Source organism: Stegodyphus dumicola, chromosome X1 (assembly GCF_044657685.1).
Source record: "Stegodyphus dumicola isolate Sdum_Otavi_A_Nest chromosome X1, ASM4465768v1".
Taxonomy (NCBI): Eukaryota; Metazoa; Arthropoda; class Arachnida; order Araneae; family Eresidae; genus Stegodyphus; species Stegodyphus dumicola.
The window spans coordinates 213,601,257-213,623,869 of record NC_140780.1 but is presented as its reverse complement, the minus strand read 5'-3'; the positions used below and the strand labels follow the sequence as shown (position 1 = coordinate 213,623,869).

Below are 22,613 nucleotides of genomic sequence, written 5' to 3'. Positions count from 1 at the left end.
TGACGGTACCATCTGTAGCTTGACAGCTGGAATGTCACCAAATTTGGTAGAAGGCCCAATGACGACATTAACGTTAGTTCTAAAAGTTGTCCATAGAAGAAAATGTGGCACTGTTCTAGTCTACACAGCTGAGAACCAGACAAATAAATAATTAAGAAGTTTCAGAGCAACACCAATTTCATGCAGCAAATAGACTGCCCCAAAGTGTTACAGAGAAGATATTTCAGTGTACCATAGCACTTCATTCTGAAAAAGTGGTTTCTAGGTGAGGGAATAGACCTCTTACAATCTGACCACCTTCTTGTGGACCACATGTTACATCCTGTACATAAAATTCTCGATGACCGAATGTAACAAATCACCAGAAATGCTCAGTACAGCTCTCATGATATGTTGTTCTTTAACGATTTAAGGTTGTCGAGGTCAGGACCCCTTCTAAGATAGATCCTGAACTTCACATAATCCCACAGGAAGAAGTCACATGGGATTCAATCTGGGAAGCGATGCGACCATGCAAGTGGAAGAAAGCTACTTATAACCCTTTCTTCTTCAAAGTGATGGCAGAACAGCCAGTATACCGATAAACCAATGCATGGTGGTGCTCCATCCCGCATAAAAATTGCTTGATATAGCAACTACTTTGCTGAAGTCGTGGAATGACAAAACTAGTCAGCATATCTTGAGATGTTTATGTAGTAATGGCACAAGTGTGTGGTCCTGCTAGAGTAATGTTCTCAAAAAAGTGGTCTGCTGATGAAATCTGCTGTGAAGCCATGCTAAACTGAATTTTGGTGAATGCAATGGAATTTCCTGAACTGTATGGATTGTTTGGATGCCTAAATTCGAAACTTATCAGTATTAACAGCCCCATTTCAGTGAAAATGAGCCTCATCTCCCCACAGAATTCTCCACGGCCAACCACCGTTGACCTCCATGTCAGCAAGAAATGTGAGAGTTAATGCCACCCTTTAACTGCACACGATTTATCTTGTATGAGAAGAAGTGAAAAACTTCCATGAGATTTGCCATCCCATTGAAAGATCACATCCAACTGCTCTGCTATTCGCCCTGCATTGCTACTACCAGCCATGGTTCCATGTGTGCCATCGATTACAATGACATCAGTAACTGTCTGTTCTGACACTGGTTTCCCTCCTCTATCAAACTGAACTGCTAAGGATCCTGTTTCTTCAAATTTCCAAATCATGCCTTTCAATGAATTAATTGCAAGAGGGCCTTTATGTAAGTTGTTGTGACTTTTAAACTCAGGAAGAGTAATGGATGCATTTGATTGATGAAGTAAAACAACATTATGAGTAACGCATGCTGAGGTAAAGTGAGATGATGAATATTCAACCCAGCTAATATTTGTAATATCCTTCAATGTCCCCCCCTTATCTTCATAGACTAAATTACTAATGCTGCTGCCATTTACATAACAGGGCATTTTCATTTTCAAATTTTATCTGTGTTTCATGAGAATTTTCATTTGTGTAAAGTAGAACAGTGTTGTAAATGTTGCTGATAAGGAGAACCCTATCAGCAACATTTTTCTTTTCTTGCTGTCTGTCATTAATCTCCCTACCAAATTTGGCAGCATTCCAGCTGATAGTTCGAGCTACAGATGATTCTGAGTAGTGTCAGTTTAAAAAAAAACTCTGAATATATATATATGGAGAGAGAGAGACAAATAGCTACCAATATATATACATGGATATAAAAGTGATATTTTGCCAGCTATAATTTTAGTCCATAAAAGTAAAAATACAGTCAAAAGTCGTTAATTTGGACACCCATAATCCGGACCTCAAAGCTACAAACTTTCTGCGCATGCGTCGCATTGATGCATGCGCAGAAAGTTTGTAGCTTAACGGCTGCGACCTTAACCTTAAGACCTTAACGGCTGCGAATTTGAGTGTGCGCGTGCGCAAAATACGTTTACGAATGCGCGTTTAAAGTATAACGGAGGGTATAAGCTAAGCTAAAATTATCTAATTATCTATTTCAGTTAATGTTGCAGATTGCGTTGTTCCTTAATCTTCAAATTGGATCCGGCTTATTATTTTTTGCAGACTGTTAGAGCAATTTTATAAAAGTAAGCTTGACCTTTCGATTATGTCAAATAGAATTTCCGATTTATATTTACTAATATGTAATGGATCTACAAAGCGACAGTATGTTTCGGAGTCCATTAAACAAAAAGTGGAATTGCTGCAAAAAATGGATAAAGGCATATACTTTGTTTATCTTAACTTTAATGTTTGTTTATCTAAACTTTGTTTATCTTTAATGCAGGCAATGAATTGGAAGTTGATCTGTCAGCACTATCCTTATCTTCAGGGCACATGTTTTTATTTTATTTGGCTTATAGTTGCTTACTAAATGTAGTATTTCATTTCGATGTACTCTGTCTTTGATATGATTTAAATCAAATGCCTCGTCATTATAATTCGAAGAAAGTGACAGAGGTTATTGAAAACGAAAAAATTTCGATTGACTAATTAGTCGGTATTAGACTAGAAGAGAAACACGCTAATGTGACAATCAAAATCGTAAAAACAACCTTGTATTTAGCGTAGGTATAATGAAACACTCAATCGATTTCGAGGGCAGCTAAAGGTCCCTCCTCATGAGGAGGAAGAAATACCTAGAAAGAAGAAAATAAAGGAGAAGGAGTCACAGAAACACGTGGTCCTTATCAGCACTGCACGTAGTTATAACTAGATTTTTAATCAGAGTTGCACTGGCCGTCTACTTTTACTGAGCCAGGCTATCTGATCGAGCATGAAAAATTAGCGAAGTTAAAATAGGGAGGGAGGGGCAAATGCACCTTACGCTCAAAATCTGAACTTCAAATAATGGAAAGCAACCACTGAACGAATTTTTATACCCTCTGGTAGTACCAAACGCGAGGAGGTAATGCCTGAATTAAGATGGTAGAATTTTAAAGGCATTAGGAAGGACTGGATTGGACTTCAAATCATTAACTAAACCTGCTAAATCTTTGTGAATGTGAAAAGCCTCAAGAAAATCCAATTCAAGCTATTCAGCTATCTCACCGTGCTAGTACACTTCGTAACAGTACATTCGTTTTAACTTTTCTGGAAGAGTATTCTTTTTCTAGTAGCAAATAAAGAATTAATTTCTAAATTTCTAATTTCATATGCTTTTAGAAACAGCCACAAAAATTCTAATAAAATTGAAATAAATAAAAAAGAACAAAATCCAAATTCTAATGAAACTTTATTGACAAACTAACAGACAATATTTTAGACATTATCTGTTGCACTGATATAAAATTAAATGTGATAAACATATACAGTAGAATTCCAGAAATCCGCAAAGCTTGGGACCAGAGGTTGTGCAGATTTTAGGATTTTCCAGATTTCAGGACAGAAAAGATAAAGCATAATATTCAGACTAAAAGTGCAAAATGAATAAGGTGTATTAGATACATTTAATTAAATTATTATATACATTATTGCAATAATTTATTATATGCATTAAATTATTATTACATATATAAATTGATTATATTATTCATTATATGTACACAACATCGAGGTTTGCCAATTTCGCCTCATGCAAAGATTTCCGGTTTCGGATTCTGGTGTTAGAATCACTGTTGCTGTAAAATTTCAACAGCTTTTCTTTATTTTTCTGTCGCAATTTAATACCATTCTGCTATAAATCAAGGCATAGCACCTGCATCCAACATTTGCAGAATTTGCACTTTTTGTGTTACCATCAATGCAACGTGTTTACGTTTTTCAACGTTGCAAGCAGTAAAATCAAGAGTGCGTTTCTTATCTGTCATTGTATTAAAAAGGGCTGAAATTAAAAATATTCTTAATTTATCCACAAAATATCCGGATAAAAAAGGCAGCACTTAACAATCTCATGAAATGAAATAACAAAGCTCAGAAAACACAACAACATGAATCGTTAACTTGAACAAAGTGTTGAGTGAATCATCTGCTTTTTTACCTCGATGCAGATTAGAGGGAAAAAAACTTATCTTATTTATTTTATCTTATTTTATTATATTTTTTTATATCAATAATTTGGTATTTCCGTTTTGACTCATTATTATTTGGTAATTATGATATCATTATTCAGTAAGTATTTTTTTCTTTCGTACTCAATGTTGCGGTTTCCAGAACCTATAAACTGAATGTTTATATTCTGAGAGGCTTTGCAGATTTCAGGTCAGCAGATTTTCGGTATTTGACTGTATACTGTTTTTATTCAAGATGAGTTTGTTTACAGTCCCTATAGTGTCTGGTCAATTTTGGAACATGATTATAACCACTCAAAATGAAATGCTTAAAATTTCCAGCATTTTCCCTTTTAATTACCAAAAACAAAAGGCTAATGCATAATTTAAATGCAAGATTCTTTCACACTATGCAAACTTCAAACAAAACCATATTTTACGATTTAAGCTCTACACATTAAAAACGTTTGACACTATTTAAAAAAAAAAAAAAAAAAAAAAGAGGAAGGGAAGACAGAAAATTAAAGAAAGAAAAGGAAAAATGTGTTTGAGGGTTTTTATGAGGGCACTATTCAAAGATTTTTATCTGAAATTGTTTTCAGGAAAGTCAAGTAAAAAAATTGTTTATGTAAACGTTTTTTTGAATTGTGACAATGCCAAAAGTATTTTTCATGCTTGTAAATGGAAATAAATGTGTATGAATGAAAGAGTTTATCAAGCTGATAGTAGAATGTACGTAAAAGTAAAAACTACATTGAGAATGAATGAAAATTAAAGTTAGAGCTCTCCAGCCAACACTAAGTTAATTTTCACTGGAATTAGTACCTTAGGGCAAAGAAGAGAACATGATTTTGATCACTATGGAAGTTTTATTGTTACCATACATTTGTGACCTTTATAAAAGAAGATAGTAATTTATAACAAAATTCGCAAATCAACATTCTGACTGTTAAAATTAGTTATGAGATACCATTTTCATGGACTAACAAACAGTAATAAAATTTTTCTTCAATTTGTTTCATGAACTTACCTTTGTCAGCTTCATAACATGCTTTTTGTGCACTATACCAGTTTTATAGCTTCCAAAATCAATATTTTGACCTTTTATAACTGAAACTAGCTCCCATAAATTTGTAATTCCTGAAGGTGGCTTGAAAAAATAAAACCAAATATTATACATACATATAATAAAATAACCATGCTCTTTACAGAGAAAACAACAGTATTTACACAGCCAGATTTTAATTAACAAGATGCACTGATAAATGAAGTTAGAAGTTAAAAATCTGCGATAACTTAACTTTTCTACACTATTATGCATTTTAACATACACCACAATTTTTTTTTCATCAATACAGTGACACAGCTAGATATTTTGGGCCCTTAGGCCAACCTTAAAATAAGATGTATGTATGTATATACACTGGTCATTAAAGTTAAAGGCTAATGACAGAAATAAAATGTAACTGATACTTAAATAAAATTATAATAGAAATTTGTACAAAAGCATTATTTAACATAAATTACAATGTTTGGCAGTTGATTATTCATAAAATATTGTAATTAAAATCCAAATTTATGGAAACTACAAAATTATGAAAAATTAAGCGTGTGGGGGGAATTTTTTTCTTTAATTTTTTTCATTATGGTCACTTTGGATAGATATGCATACCACACACCTTGATTTCATAGACTTTACCAAAGTGTCTTGTAGAGTTACAAGCCACTCTTCTAAAAGTGCACTTTTAAGCTCCTGAAGGCTCCAAGAAGGAATTTAGTGCGCTGAAATTCAGTGCCCTAAGGCATCCCACACATGCTCAACTGCGTTTAAGTTGGGTGAGTACGGTGGCCAATCCATTCGAGTGATATCTTCTGTTTGCAAGTATTTTAACACCCCAATATGCTCGATGAGGCTAAGCACTGTCATACATTAGCAAAACCTGGGCCAACAGCACCCCTAAACAGTCTAACTTGGGGTTCCAGTAACTTGTCCACATATCTTCAAGCGGTTACAGAACCTCCTAGAAAGATATACAGCTCGGTGTGACCATTTACCCAATTCCTCTCCAAACCATTAAAGCGCGCTCACAGAAATGGGATATTTCACAAACAAGGAAAAGCAAGTTCCTTCTCTCCAGATCAAAACATGTCTGCTTGAAAGTGAATTGCTTATGCTTATGTAGCCTTGTGGCTTTTGTAAGCTCTGTTCTTTAAATCCCTAGGGAACACTACAGTGTAAACTATTAACTAAATCCCAGCTGGGAAACGGATAAGGTAGGAAAGAGGGCTCGTTGGCCGCGAAGCGCAAAGTCAAGCTAAGATAATCATAATGTAGCTACCACTTTTCAAAGAGGTGATGAGAAATATTCTTAACCAAAACAAACATGTGCAAATGTAGCGCTATCAAGTTGCAGCAAATGAACAAATCAACAAATAAAGTGTAAATTAATGAAATTTACAATGAGAAATGCAGCAAAATGTGTGTTTACTTAAGTGACAAAATTATGGTCCTGCATTCTGTGAGCAGTAAATGGCCTTAGTGTGACATCTTCTGGGATGCATATGTAATTTAAAGAAGCATTAAAATTGCACATGTAATGGTGAACAAGATTTTATTTTGTACAACTTGTAACTTGTGCAGGTCATTACTCTTCGCAGTAGCCCAAACTGGCAAAATGGAAAGATAATTCTGTCGCTTCCTGCGTAGGTCCAATTTAGAACACCTACCAAGTAGTAGATTCAGTTGCTGTGCAACACCTTTAGTTTTGTTAGCTACATAGTTGACATGGGTGTTCCACATGAGCCTTTGATTGAGATAAAAGTCTAGATATTTGGCCTTGTCAACTGTGGGTACCCGCTGGTCGAATAGGTACAGTGGCCGAGTAACAACTTTTAATTTCTTTCTGTGTACGATAAGCAGTTGAGACTTATCAGCATTAATAGAAATCCTCCAGTTGGAGCACCATTCTTCAATATCTTGCAATATGCTAATGGCTCTGTTAGGATTTATTGATTTAACTGCTACCACCGTATCATCCGCATAGCAGGCGAGTAGCATGTTCCTATTTAATTTGTCCCTTGAAAAATCCATCGCATAGAATAAGTAAAGAATTGGCCTCAAACAGGACCCCAGTGGGACCTTTGCTGAGATTATCTTGTGGCCAGAATTACTCTGTCTGCAGCTCACAGTGAAGAATCTGCTTGTAATGTAAGAATGTGTCAGTAGGATAAGCTCTCTGGGAAGATTAAACTCGATTAATTTGTAGATTAAACTCTCATGCCAGACATGGTCAAATGCTTCAAAACATCTCTAGAATCACTGTTCTGACTATATTTGGACTCATCAGTACACAATACTCGGGCCCAATCATCTTGGCTCTATTGAACATGACGATGGCACCAGTTTAAATTGGCCCTCCTGGAAGCTGGAGTGAGTGGGACACATACCATTGGTTTTCTCGCATACAGTCCAACCTCGTTAAACCTTCATGCAGCAGGCTAATTCCAGTTCCTATGGCAGCCTTAAGGTCTAAAACCAGATCTTTTGTAATCACTTCGGAGTTTCTTCAGGCTCGATAATGACAGAAAACAGTCTTCTGATGCACCTGTTGCACTTGGCCACCCTTAATCAGGCTGTCTATCAATTGATCCAGTGCTTAAAGCGGTTCCAAACTCTTGATACAACACTTTGAGGGATATTCAAATTTTCAGCGACCTCCATTTGTGTTTGGCTTCTCTCAATTATACCAATTATTTGTCACTTTTGACACTCACTTAAATGATGCCTTTGAGCCATAATTACTGAATACTGATCAGGCTCAGAAAGGACATTCACTTTATTACAATAACATTACAGACTAGAATTCCAACATGCCTCCAGTACAAACCACATTGTCAATCCCCAAATTTGCATATTTTCGGAGCTAATATACGCGCGGAAGTGCAATTGTATTTAATTCACATAAATAACTATAGCATTGGTCATTAGTTGCAACACTCAACTTAGTGAGGATATTTTTCCTCATTATCTTTTAATTTTGATGATCATGGTGTGTGTATAATTACAAGAAGTTATATAAATTACACCAATGCTAACAACTATTTAACAAGGTGAGTAAAATTTAGAAAGAATAAGATGGGCAAAAGGTGAATAAAATTTAGAAAACACCATCCTTATGTAGATAAGCCCTTGGACATACAGTCAAAAGTCGTTAATCCGGACTCGTCGGGACTTCGGCGATTCCGGATTATCGATTTTTCCAGATTACAGATCATCAGTTTAAATGTGGTAAGATGGCATGCAGAAATTATAAAATTAAAAATATGAAACCGTAATTTATGAAATAAAAAACAATTATGATCTAAAGGGTATCAAAATTTACAAAAAGAAAAAGCTTAATATTTATATGTTTACTTTATTAAACATTTCTTTCAATGTAAGTTGTTTAAGTTGCTTCGTTTCATGTGATAATAATTTCTCTCTAATTCTATTAAACAGACATAATTTCTTGTTTAGTTACAAAGTTCCGCTGTTCAAGTCCTATAATTGCTATGTCGACAATACCGACTAATTTGTCAATCGAAATGTTTTCATTTTCAATAACCTCTCTGTCACTTTCTTCACTATCGGAAGCGAATTATAATGACGAGGAACTTGATTTAAATCATATCAAAGACGGAGTACATCGAGATGAAATACTACATTTAGTAATGAATTATAAGCCAAATAAAATAAAAACATCTGCCCTGAAGATAAGGATAGTGCTGACAGATCAACTTCCAATTCATTGCGCGCCTCGGCGTTCCCCCCCCCTGCCGCAGAGCAGCATGAAATTGATAAACAGATTTTGGATTTCAAAACATACTTTCGCTTTGTAGATCCTTTACATATTAGTAAATATATATCGGAAATTCTATTTGACATAATCGAAAGTTCAAGCTAACTTTTATAAAATTGCTCTAACAGTCTGCAAAAAATAATAAGCCGGATCCAATTTGAAGATTAAGGAACAACGCAATCTGCAACATTAACTGAATTAGATAATTTTAGCCTAGCTTATACCATCCGTTATACATTAAACGCGCATGCGTAAACGTATTATGCGCTTGCGCACACGCATATTCGCAGCCGTAAAGGTCTTACGCGCACGCGTAAAGGCCTATGCGCATGCGTAAACGTGATGTTTGTAGAAAGTTTGTAGCTTTGAGGTCCGGATTATAGATCATTCCGGATTATGGGTGTCCGAATTAATGACTTTTGACTGTATAATCACACGGAATTTGAATATTGTCAAAGAACCAGACCTAGACAGCCCATGAAATTAGGAACTAAATTTAGACCAGTCTCCAAAGTTAACAGGAAGTTTTGCCCCATTGAAGTTTGCCACTTTTGAGAAAGACATACATGAATTTATTGCTAAGACTAGCTATACAATTAATCTCCCTTTTACTACATTTTTAGAATGGAAAGAATCTGTTCTAAAGAGTATCAAACATAAACTGCCTAAGTTGCAAAATTTTACTGGAAATTTCCCAAGATTGAATTTTAAAATAAAATTCTTGAGCTCAAACAAAATTTTACAATAACAAAAATTGACAGAGCCTGTAACAATTTCAGTATTTCATAAAAATTAAACCAACCTATTACTTACAAAATAACTAATACCAGCAAGCTAAAAGCATTTCACCAAAAACTCAAGATTTCTGTTCTGACAGACTGTAACAGATTTTCTAACCTTTATGCTTGACCAAAGTTCCAGAAACCTCTAGTAAAATTTTGGTTTATTACATTGCTCTCAAGCTAAAGAAAATTTGGATAATTATTTTAGCATCAGCAAATAAAGAGCGCCATTAAAGATTACTAATACGACATTTCAGTCATTTCTGCACTTAAAAATTTTGAACTAAAGACATGAACTGTTATAATTTTGAAAATTTATATACCTAACTTCTTTTAAAAGAAATTTACAACAGTCTGTTAATTCTACCTTTACTTTTGTCTGAAATACTGACAGTTATTACAGAAGACAATCGGAAAATTTTCCTTCCTGTGTACTTTTTGTAACCGCATTTAGAATACAGATTCTATTTTTCAATTATATGAATGGGATACCAATGGATTCCAATTTTGTAACAAAAATTTGTAACCTTTATCTTATCTCTAAAGGATTTCACTTCCAAAAGACACTCAATCAAGATATTAAAAATTACTTTACAAATAATTTCAAGTATATTAATATTACCATAATTAATAATTCTGAAAAAATTGAAAAACCCAATATTTACCCTACGAGCTTAGTACTATAAGACTAGTACTACTCAAAATGAAATTAGCTTTTGGATTTGCATGTTACTGATTACAACAAAATTAGATTTTATGATAAAAGAAGACATTTTAATTTTGACACAATTAAACTAATTAACTTAAATTCAAACATCTCCAGAAAAGTCACAGGTAACACTATACACAATCAACTACTTAGAATCAAGAATATTTGTACAAAAGTTTATTACAAGAAAAGGTTCTTTTATTAGTCAATAACTTAATCGAAAATAAAATACCAATTAATTATAGTAACCGTTCTCTTAAAAAAAGCAGCATTAACTATCAAATTTAATTTCAATTTTATTACATAATGACTGCATTAGTCCAAACCTTTCAAAGAGCTTAAAGCCCGATATGTAATTAAAAGTACAGATTTTCGCTATCATGCAAGTGTCAAGATCTTAGTGGAAAGCCTGACGACTTCTCAAACAGGCATGATGAATAGCAGCATAGAAGGAATGGTGCAAATAACACTTTTATTCTCAAACCCTTTAACAACAAGGCACATATTTCGTGCTCACCATAACACTGACTGCTTGCAATGAGGAACTTAAGGATATTTTGACAATAAATTCAAAAATGGTAGATAGTAGTGCTAGACTACACAATTTACTTAAAGATAAGAAGCTCATTCAACAACTTAACCAGCGATAAACTTAATAAATGGCCAGAATGCGTAGCCACAACTAAGATTAGCAGCTGGAGGGAGCAAAATAGCAAACGTGCGCTACACTAGTGAAATCACACTCTGTTTAACCTTCTCTTTTTTGCCTGTTTAAATACTCTCTTAACTTAACGTGCATTCTGGCGAGGAAATGTGAGGGGAAATAAGAAGTTCAGAAAAGGTACCAAAATTAAAATAACTGGTTATTCAAACTAATGGAAATCCTACAAGCAACATATTTAGATCTTGCTATTCATGTATATAGTTTCTATATACATTTCTGGCTTCTCAACTGTTAATAACAAAGGCTAATTCCTTTTTTTAAAGATGCAATAGAAGCCAATTTCATGTGAAGTTTTTTTGCTTCTATCCTGTTAGTTTGGTTTTCTGCAACTTTATGCCAGAATATTAAATTTTAGCAACCAATTTGAACTTTTAACGAATTCCTCATGCAATTTTACAATCTCTTAGTGCAACCCTAGTTCTTAACAGTAGTCACATACGTTCTTTAGTATTGTAGAAAAAGAGATAGAGGATGCTGCGCCATCCATATGTTTAGCTAATTAAGAGTTTTCAGCAGAGAGAGTTAAGAGTGTGCCGAGAGAGGTTGAGAGTGATATAAACTAGATATCCTGTAATCTGTATATAATACTTGTACATAGTCTTTTATCCATAAATAGCTTTAGTTAAAGGAAAGTGTCTTTATTTGATACCATAACATATCAAGATCCACCGATGCAATGTATGGAATATTAAGTGAGTTATTCCACACAAACTTTTTTGGTGCTTCGGCCAGGAAGGGTGAGTCATTTCATTTTTATCTGCATGCAATTTATCTTTGGAAATCAAAATGAGTTTTGAAGAAACACTCGAGAGAAATAGAAAGATTAGAGGTTCAATTCGAACCAGTGTAACAAAATTAATAAGGAAATTGAAAGACAAATGGCAAAGCGAAATGCCGAACCTAGAAGTGTTGCAGGAATCGCTTTCAGTGTTAATCGAAAGAGAAACTAGTTAAAATATGATGAAGTTATTAATGCTCAAAACACTGTTCAAGAATTAGAGACAGAAGTAGAACATTGTTTAGAATACAGTGAAGCCATCATTAGATGAAAATCGAAAGTCAATAGATATATTCAAAATGTGGGTAAAACCGCAACAACTTCACAAGTTTCAGAAATCAAAACTAATTATAATACTAAATTACCTCGCATTACCTTAGAAACTTTCAGAGGTGATTTATGTCAATTTACTGAATTTTGGGCTCAGTATAAAGCTGCCATTCACAAAATACGCTTCACAATGCTGAGAAATTTAACTACCGTATTTGACGGCATATAAGACGCACCCTTATTTAGACAGCCACACACAAGAGAAAAAAGTTTCAATAGCGTGGTTTCTTTTAGTTCTCAGGTTTCGTAAAAGCCAAACAAACAATTATTGAATGCAATTACCTTCACGTATAAAATGCAGGTAACTTTTTGAGACCAAATTTAGGAAAAAAAGTGTGTCTTATATGTCGTCAAATACGGTATTCAAGATCTTTACTCACCGATTCAGCTGCAAAAGCTATAAGCGGATTGCCATTAATAGGACCCACCAGAGGCCGAGCGGTAAAGACGCTGAACACTGGTAGTTCGCTCCAAGGTTCAAATGCCGCGAACGGGCTGGCTGCGCAGGCGTTTTCATGGTTTTCCCCATGTGTAACGTGTATACAAGCCAGTTTTCCTTAGAAAGTCCTTCACGAAGGCATCCCTCCCTTTAGGCAGATAGCCCTCATGTGCTTTGCCATAATTGAATAACCCATAACCCAGCCATAAATAGGAGAAAACTATAAAAAGGCCATCAAAATTTTAACGGACAAGTTTGGGAAAAAAGAAATATTAGTTAGTGTGCATATGAACGTTTTCCTAGCTTTGGAGCTAGTACGTCGTTGAAGTGATGCATCCAGTTTAAGTAAAATATATGATGAAATAACAGTTCAAACAAGAAGTTTAGAGACATTAGATATTGATTTTAATTCTTATGGCAATCTCTTACTTCCTATTTTATATAAGTGTATACCGCAGGATTTAGTGTTACAGTTTAGTAGAGAGCAAAATGTTGGCACAGAGTCAACAGTGTCATATTTATTGTTTTTTCTAAAGAGAGAAGTAGAAGCGCACAAAAAGTCATTAACTCTCTTAATCAACAAACACTTTCGAAATCAAGCAAAAGACATACCAACAATTATCGTACGAACGTTGCTCCAATTAAAAAGAAAATGGTATCAGCGGCGACGCTTAATACATCAATTGAAAATTATTCATGTGACTTTTGTCTTAAATCTCACCTCTCAAAAGACTGTGACTTACGTATTTCAGAGAAACACAAAGCATTATATGAACAATTTAAGTGCAAGCACTGTTTAAAAAAAGGTTACAAAAAACCATTTTGTAAGGCGAAATGGGTTAAACGTAATATTTGCAAATCTAAGTCGCATTTAGAGAACCTGTGTAACGCAAATGTGCAAGAAAATAAATCCATAAAAAATGCAGCGAGCTCTGCAGAAGAGACAAACTATATAGTTCACTATTCCTCGAGACGCAGAGTAAGCAAATTCCTAATGACGTGATTTATTATCAAACATTGAGAGGTCAACCAGTCGGAAATAATTCCACATTTAATGTTAGGCTGTTATGTGGTTCTGCTCCCAAAAGATCTTATGTTTGTCAGTCTATTTAAAGAAAAGCAAGTTTATCAACTATTCGTAGGGAAAGATTAAAAATTCATACATTTTCAACTTCAAATCTGCCAGTAAGAGATTAAAAGAAAGAGACTTGAATTAAAAAACAAGAGTAGGTTCACTCTAATTATCGAAGTACTCGAAATAAAAACCATGTTTCAATGTATTACCCAGGCCATCTAGAGAGATGTGCCAGGAAGGATTTGACTTATCTGACAAACAAGCTGTGCCAGGAAGGATTTGACTTATCTGACAGCTGCGAAAGTGAAGTGGCAAAGGTAGAGATTTTAATTGGGAATGATTATTTGAACTGCATTTTAACAGGGAAAACACATCATTTGACAGAATGTTTAGTGTTGTATGAAAGCATATTCAGTTGGACGTTGAGTGGTAGAGTGAGGGGAGAGAATAAGAAGCTGAGTTCAGGGTCAGACTCCACTGATTTGTTTATACACATCAATTCTGAACAGGAATTGAAAATATTGGAAGAGATTCATCAGCTTTGGGTAATTGAATGTCTAGGTATTTCGGAGTGCACATCAGAAAGGAGTGCTGGCGATGCGATAAGCAAATAATTAAACAATTTGAAGAGGATTTGAAATATGTAGATGGAGGGGGCTATGAGGCTTGCTTGTTGTGGAATAGAAGTCCAGAGAATTTGGAAAATAATTTTGGTTTAGCGAAAAGGTAGTTCGAAAGGGTGCAGCAAGAATTAAAAAATAACAGCTTTGTAAGGGAACAGTTTATGGAAATAATTAAATTTCAGACACAAAACAACATTATTCAAGAGTGTGAGGATATGAGAGAGGGATACTTTATGCCATTCCGAGCAGTGGTCCGTAAAGAAAAAAAAAAAAGCACTCAAGTTCAAATGGTATTTAATTACAGCAGTTGCGAAAGAGGAAAGCTATCGCTAAACCATTGCTTAGATAAAGGCCCAAACCTAAATCTAAATATTTTGGATATGATTCTTTCTTTTCGAAAATTTAAAATTGGATTCTGTGGTGACATAGAAAAGGCATTTTTGATAATTGGGATAGCAAGAGAAGACAGACAATATCTAAAATTTTTGTGGTATCCTGATAATGACAGTATAATGAACAGAGTATTATTTGGATGTAATTGCTCACTGTTTTTATTGAGTGCAACGATCAAATATCATTTAAAGAAATATGCAGAAACAAACAAAAGCTGTGCCCAGATGCTAAATAGCTTGCTGTATGCAAATGATTTGTGTTATGGAGGGAAAAGTGTAGAGTCAGCTTTCAGTCTTTCATCAGAGGTGGTATCTATTTTCAGAAATGCGAGTTTTAATTTGAGAAAGCTAAACACTAATTCTAAAGAGTTGTATGACTTGTGGCTTCAGAGAGGGTTGTGTGAAGAAAGTAGGTTTGAGAGAGAAAGTTGAAAGTGTTAGGCTTGGTGTGGAACTTGGAAGATGATGGTTTGAGAGTAGACATTACATCATTGTTGAGTAGTTTAGAATCGTTAAGAAATCGTAAAAGATCAGTGTTAAGCACAGCAGTTAAGGTGTTTCACCCAATCGGATTTATTTCTCCACTTGTGGTGCGAATTAAGACACTTATGCAGGAAACATGGGAGAGAGGTTTGGAGTGGGATTCAGAGTTGCCAAAGGGGTTACGGTGCAAATGGATAAAGTGGTGCGCTGAAACTGAGATACTACTTTCCAGACGTTCTAAGTACAGGTCAGTTGGTTGAAATTCATATTTTCAGTGATGCATCAGTAGTGGCATACTTTAGATATAAGAATAAGAGAGGAGAAGAATGTATATCATTTATAATATTGAACAGTAGGATAGCTCCGTTAAAAAAGTTGTCCCTACCTAGGTTGGAATTAATGGGGGCTGTAGCTGCAGCTAGATTAGGGAAATATTTATTACGTTCTAAGTACAGGTCAGTTGGTTGAAATTCATATTTTCAGTGATGCATCAGTAGTGGCATACTTTAGATATAAGAATAAGAGAGGAGAAGAATGTATATCATTTATAATATTGAACAGTAGGATAGCTCCGTTAAAAAAGTTGTCCCTACCTAGGTTGGAATTAATAGGGGCTGTAGCTGCAGCTAGGTTAGGGAAATATTTATTGAAAGTATTTCAAGATTTGGTAGGTAGGTTAGTTCTGTGGACGAACTCAGAAATTTGCTTGTGGTGGACAAAGGGGTCTGCGCGTAAGTGGAAACAGTTCGTGTTGAATAGAGTTGCAGAAATACAAGACTGTACTTCACCTGATAAGTGGAAATATTGTCCAGGGTCGGAAAACACAGCAGATAACTCATGGTGAAACAGCAAATGCATTCGTGAAGGATAATAATTGGTGGCATGGTCCATCATGGTTGGAAAATTCTGAAGATCAATGGCCTGAGTAGGAGTTTAAAGTAGAAACTGATACTCAAAGTTTGGATGTTTAAGCACTTATGTTCGAGGAGTTCTGGATAAAGCAAGTCCAGAGATAGAATTATTTTTTGGATATTCAACAATTGGAGAGGAATAATCTAATAACGCCAGATTCGAAGCTTTACAGTTTAGCACAATATCTGTACAGTAGAGGTATTTTGTGTGTTTTTGTGTATTTTTTCATTACAACGTTTTTTAGCAAGAAGAGGGAGCTGTAAAGTGATTTATTCAGATAATGGCACGAATTTCCACAGCACATGTGAAATAATTAAGGGATTTAAAAGAATAAGTGTAGAGCCAAGTGTGAGAGATTTCTTGACATCTAAAGAGATAACTTAGAGCTCTCTACAGTATTAACTGAACTTGAGTGTGTGTTAAATAATAGGCCTTTAACGTATGAGAGCAACAAGATGGATGAACCTCGCCCACTCACAAATTCACAGTTTTTACTGCCAGGACGTGATACATTTAACTTTCCCGAGCATTTCTTGGAAATTTTTAACAAGGTGTCAGACAAAGAGACCTTTAACTAGGAGGAAGCTTTACTTATCTAGGCTCTTAAAATTAACATAGATCAAGTGGAAAGAGCAATATTTATTCCATCTTCGAAATATGTATAACTTTACTAATCCTACAACTGATTGAAACCTTAAGACTGGAGACGTTATGTTGGTAGAAGGACTAAAACAATCCAAACTACTTTGGGACATGGGTGTAATTGAACACTGATTATAGGATGAGATAGACATGTTCCAATGTGCCTCGTTCGTACGCCAAAAGGGGAATTCAGAAGATTAATCCAAATGTTATATCCTTTTGAAATTTAATTTAGAATTTTAATATTATTTAAGTTATTATTAAACTATTAATTATTATGTTTATTTGTGGTTTAGATATATACAGTAAAATTCCAGAAATCCGCAAAGCTTGAGACCAGAGGTTGTGCTGATTTTAAAATTTTGCAGATTTCAGGACAGAAAAGATAATGCATAAAATTCGGACTAAAAGTGCAAAATGAATGAGGCGTATTAGATACATTTAATTAAATTATTATATACATTATTGCAATAATTTATTATATGCATTAAATTATTATTACATATATAAATTGATTATTCATAGTATTATATGTACACAGCATTGAGGTTTGCCAATTTCGCCTCATGCAAAGATTTCCGGTTTCAGATTCTGATGTTAGAATCACTGTTGCTGTAAAATTTCAACAGCTTTTCTTTATTTTTCCGTATATCATACACAATTGTGTCGCAATTCCATATCATTCAACTATAAATCGAGGAGTAGCACCTGCTTCCATCTTTTGCAGAATTTAAACTTTTTGTGTTACCATCAATGCAACGTGTTTATGTTTTTCAAAGTTGCAAGCAGTAAAACCATGAATGCATTTCTTATCTGTCATTGTATTAAAAAGGGTTGAAATTTAAAATATTCTTAATTTATCCACAAAATATCTGGATAAAAAAAAGGCAGCACTAAATAATCTCGTGAAATGAAATTACGAAGCACAGAAAATACAACAACGTGAATCATGAACTTGAACAAAGAGTTGAGTGAATCGTCTGCTTTTTTACCTTGATGCAGATTAGAGGGGAAAAAGCTTATATTTTATCTTATTTTTTTAAACTTTTTGATATCAATAATTTGGTATTTCCGTTTTGACTCGTTATTATTCGGTAAATATTTTTTTCTTCGATATTTCGTACTCAATGTTGCGGTTTCTGGAACCTATAAACTGAATGTTTATATTCGAATTTTCGGTATTTGGCTGTACTAGTATAGATTATTCATTTATATATGCCATACTAAGTATTAATCAATGTTAATATTGTTATGTAAGTAGGTGTACTCTTATTAAAGAGTACAGGTGGAGGAGTGATGTAGAAAAAGAGATGGAGGGCACTGCAAAGTCCGTATGGTTAGTTAATTAAGATTTTTCAGCAGAGAGAGTTAAGAGCGTGCCGAGAGAGGTTGAGAGTGGTATAAACTAGGTATCCTGTAATCTGTATATAATACTTGTACATAGTCCTTGATTCATAAATAGCTTTAGTTAAAGGAAAGTGTCTTTATTTGATACCATAACATATCAAGATCCGCCGATGCAGCGTATGGAATATTAAGTAAGTTATTCCACAAGTACGAAATCCAATCACATTAACATGGACACCAATTTTGTAGCCAAAGCTTTTTTATTAAAGACCTGGGCTCTTTTTTACAATAGAAGTACTATGTATGCATTGACTGCTTGAGCGTTTTGCTGCTTCTACTCATTTGTGCAATGATTTTAGCCTTCACTAGCAACAAAGTCCATTCGAGCATCCCACCTTAGCAATAGAAAACTTAACATTTACTTAATTTTTGCTGCACTATTTTTTTATTTAACTAACATTCTTAGCTGATGAGGCAGCCATTTTATTTCAGCTGATAAGGATACTTGAAGTAAGTATTTTTTATTTATATGTAGCATTTAAGAATTATTTTTTAATCCTGAATTTCAATTTAAATTTTGAGAACTTTTGTACATTTAATGTACACACTCCTTTTAAGACACTTTTTGTGACTAAATTCCACAATATTTACTTTTGAAGTAAAAATTCACATTGTTTTATTTTACTAAGTAATACTTTGTTTTTCAGCCTTCAATGGCAGCTAAGAAATTTTAGCATTCCTTAGTTACTGTAAAGCTGCGTTCACAAGAGCAGATTCGACCAGTAGCGAAAACTAGCTCTTAAAACGTGTCCCATTCACATGGCGAACAAGCATTAACTGCCTTGCAGAATTGGAGGTAGAACTTGGTTGAATGTTCCTACCTCTCTGGAGCAGGGCAAATGGGAAGATTTCCTATACTGCACTGCGCGGTTGCGCCGTTCACTTAATTTTAACAAACAACATGGCTGACGCGCAAATGTCTGCTCGCTGGATTGTCAGCGAAACAATCGCGTTGATAGATATCTGGGGATGTGATATCGTCTAAAAAAAATTAGACAGAACCGTATGAATTTCATTTTGGCATTTTGTGTTGAAAACTAAACGGCGAATCTCTTTCCAAATTCTTACCACCAAATATTATCGCAATGTATTATAATAAATTAAATAATGAAGAATCTGCATAAATGTATGTATGTTTCTCGCATTGTGATAAAACAATGGTACCTAGAGCCATCTGATTTTGAATAACGTTCGTTTCCACCCCAATACGGGCACCTGGAAGCCCAAATTTGGAATTTGTTTTATTAACTATTTCATATTTTGCAAAACTTTCAGGATCTTTTTCATTAACAAACTCAATGATTTCAAAGTGAGCAATGGCGAAACTTCATGGGAGGGGGAACTACTTTACCTCCAGCGTGCAAGACTGTGTATCAGAAATTCTAAAGATATGCTCATTTTAAAATTATTTTGCGATATTGCTGTTGAACTGGATTTTACGGTTAATTGCAAAGAACATGATATTTAATAAATAAAGGTAACACACAAAACGTTAAAAAAAAAAGCCGCTTTGGGCATAATGTAAAATTTGAAAGCTTTCAGATTTTTTTAGTCCAAAGGGGCAATTTGCCCAGAAGGACTTTTTTTGCTAACTTTTTTTTTTTTTTTTTTTTTTGCACAAGCATATTATCTGGGAAACCAGATAGTATAATCTTTAATTTTTGGAGAATTAAAGATAATAAATATTGCATATGTAAGATAAAAAATATGTAAATCAGCTTTATAATTTAATTTAGTACAGTACAAAGTCCATAATCCGGACTCGTCAGGACTTCAGCGATTCCAGATTAGGGTTTTTTCCAGATTATAGATCATCAATTTAAATCAGGTAAGATGGCATGCAGAAATTATACAATTAAAAATATGAAATCATAATTTATGAAATAAAGAGCAATTATGATCTAAAGGGTATTAAAATTTACAAAAAAAAATTACTTTATTAAACATTTCTTTCAATGTCAGTTGTTTAAGTTGCTTCGATTTTTGTGCTAATACTTTTTCTTTAATTCTATAAACAAACATAATTTCTTGTTCAGTTACAAAGTTCCACCTATTGGAAGCGGCATTTTCTGGATTTAGAACCCATACTACAGATTTCGCCGTCTGTTAATTGATTGATAATTGGGGCATTGTCGTCGCAATGAAAAACTTCTGTTATATCACTGCTTCTCCACATTTCTATACAAAATTCAATAACTGGAAAATTTCACCTTTAGTTTGCAATGTCCGAAAACCTTCAAATTCGTGGCTATCATCTTTGTCCTCACCATGAAATATGGTAGCTGGCCATAAATTATGCCAAGCATTTTTTAACGTATCTAGAAACATCCTCTCAATGTGCACGCGCATGCTTAAATGCGCATGTGTAAAGCTTACAAAAAAGAGTTTGTGGCTTTGAGGTCCAGATTATAGATCATTCCGGATAAAGTACGTCCAGATTACAGACTTTGTACTGTAATAGCCTCTTAATTATTAATTTGAGCATTTCCTCTCTGTATTCTAAAAGTAGTAATAACTTTTCTGGACTGCATTATTTCTAAATTAATCTATGTCACATGGCTTGCGTTACACTGACGATTTAGCTAATTCAGAACTTGAGCCCAAAATTTTGAGAACTGAAACAGAGCAAAACCTTCTCTTGGTGAGCCTGCATATTGGATAATTGCCTTCACTTTAGCTTCTGTCTCTCTTCATATAATGATGCTTTTTCGCTGTGTGCTCTTTCTATTGCAACAGTATTAAAAAATGTAAACATTCTTGAATAGGCACGATTAGAGTCAAGTAAATTGTGTCACAAATGTCATTGAAATAAAAGTAAAAATTTAATCTTATTTGGCTGCCAAGTTTCCTAATCATTATGGATTCAACTTTTTAGCATTCTATGCAATCAGAATTCTTCCTCTTCAATATGGATCTACATTCTAACCTGTCTACATGCTATGCTATGAACACTGCTACATCTTTTTCTCTTTCTTTTCATTACAGCATATATATTGTAACCATATTATATTAAATACTAAAATTATAACCTTTGTAAATATAATTTTAAAAATGCAAAAGTTGAGAACCAGCCTCCCCCCCCCCCGAAAAAAAAAAGAACTTTAGCAAAAGTGAAGTAAGTCAAATAACCAAAATACACTCTATAACAAAAAAAAATTGTCATACCAAGAAGGAGGATAGGAAGATTAGGTACAGAATAGAAAATGATTAAAATTTCAGAACAATTGAAAGATTTATTTCAGAATTACATAATTACAAAGTAACTATCGCAATAAGGTGCTGACCCATCTCTACCTTGGATGCGAACTGCCACACTGCATAGCATAGACTGATAAAGCTCCCTGATGGTCTCCTGCAGTATTTCTTGCCAAATTTGCTCCAATTGTCAGGCTTTGTCATCAACATTCCTCGGTAGATGCAGTCAGCTTTCCATCATATCCCAGACATGCTTGACGGGAGAGAGATCTGGCTGACCAAGGAAGTGTCTGAAATGCTGTAAGAAAGTTTATAGCAACATGTTCTGTATGTGTTCTGCCATTATCGTGCTGAAAAATAAGGCCAGGGTAATGCAAAAGGAACAGTAGCTAAACAGTTCACAGAACGTTGTCGACATACCACTTTGCTGTACGTGTGCATCTAATGATGACCAAAGGGTTCCGGCTATCAAGGGAAATGGCACCCCAGACCATAACTCTTTGTTAAGGGCCTGTGTGGTGTGCGATATTGAAAGCAGGATCGGAACACTGCTCTGGACGTCTTCGAAGATCGTCACGATACGGTTGGGAGCGGGATTCATTGCTAAAGACTATACGTCCCCACTCAGCATCATTCGAACCTTATCGAGCCAAGCACCACTGTAATTTGGCTCAACAGTGTGCAGGCGTGAGTGTAAGCTGGCGTAACGGTTGGTACGAGTATAGATTTTTCTGTATCAGTCGTTTGTGAATGGTCATGGTGGACACTCATATGCGGGTTGCATGTCTGCTGGTTGATAGCGATGAATCAGGCACTGTGACAGCTGATCTGACAATCACTCTGTCCTCCTGATCTGTTGTGGCCCGAGGTCGACCACTACCATTATGATGCTGAAATCTGCCATTGTCCACCCATTCTTGCCAGCATCTTCTATTCGACGCATCGCTTCGACTCATATGATGAGCAATTCTCCAATTTGCCTAACCTGCCTCTTACAATCCAATGAGAGACCTCTTTCAAACTCTGATAGTTGCTCGTAATGAGCTCGAAACCTGCGGTGAGACTTTTTTCAGTCGTTGAAAGGTATCCTAATCGCAATACAACAGAAATTTTTAACAGCAGTTTAAAAACAGCTCCTTATATACATCTGCTGGATGCACAGTCCCGATGCGGTGGAGATTACACTATTCATTTATTGGACACCAAATTTTAATCATTTGCATATTTGGTCAAAACATTTACGCATATGACATTTCAAAGCAATCGGATAATTCCTTCTTGGTCTAT

At 34.7% G+C, this 22,613-nt stretch overlaps 1 protein-coding gene across 1 annotated transcript in view; it reads right to left on the bottom strand.

The window, feature by feature from the left end:
• Positions 1-22,613, bottom strand: part of LOC118200694 (WD repeat-containing protein 17-like) — a 326,195-nt gene that overhangs the window by 122,038 nt on the left and 181,544 nt on the right. The window contains exon 15 of the mRNA XM_085808418.1: positions 5,028-5,147. Coding sequence (XP_085664544.1) covers positions 5,028-5,147 — 120 coding nt within the window. The remainder of the gene's footprint in view (positions 1-5,027; positions 5,148-22,613) is intronic.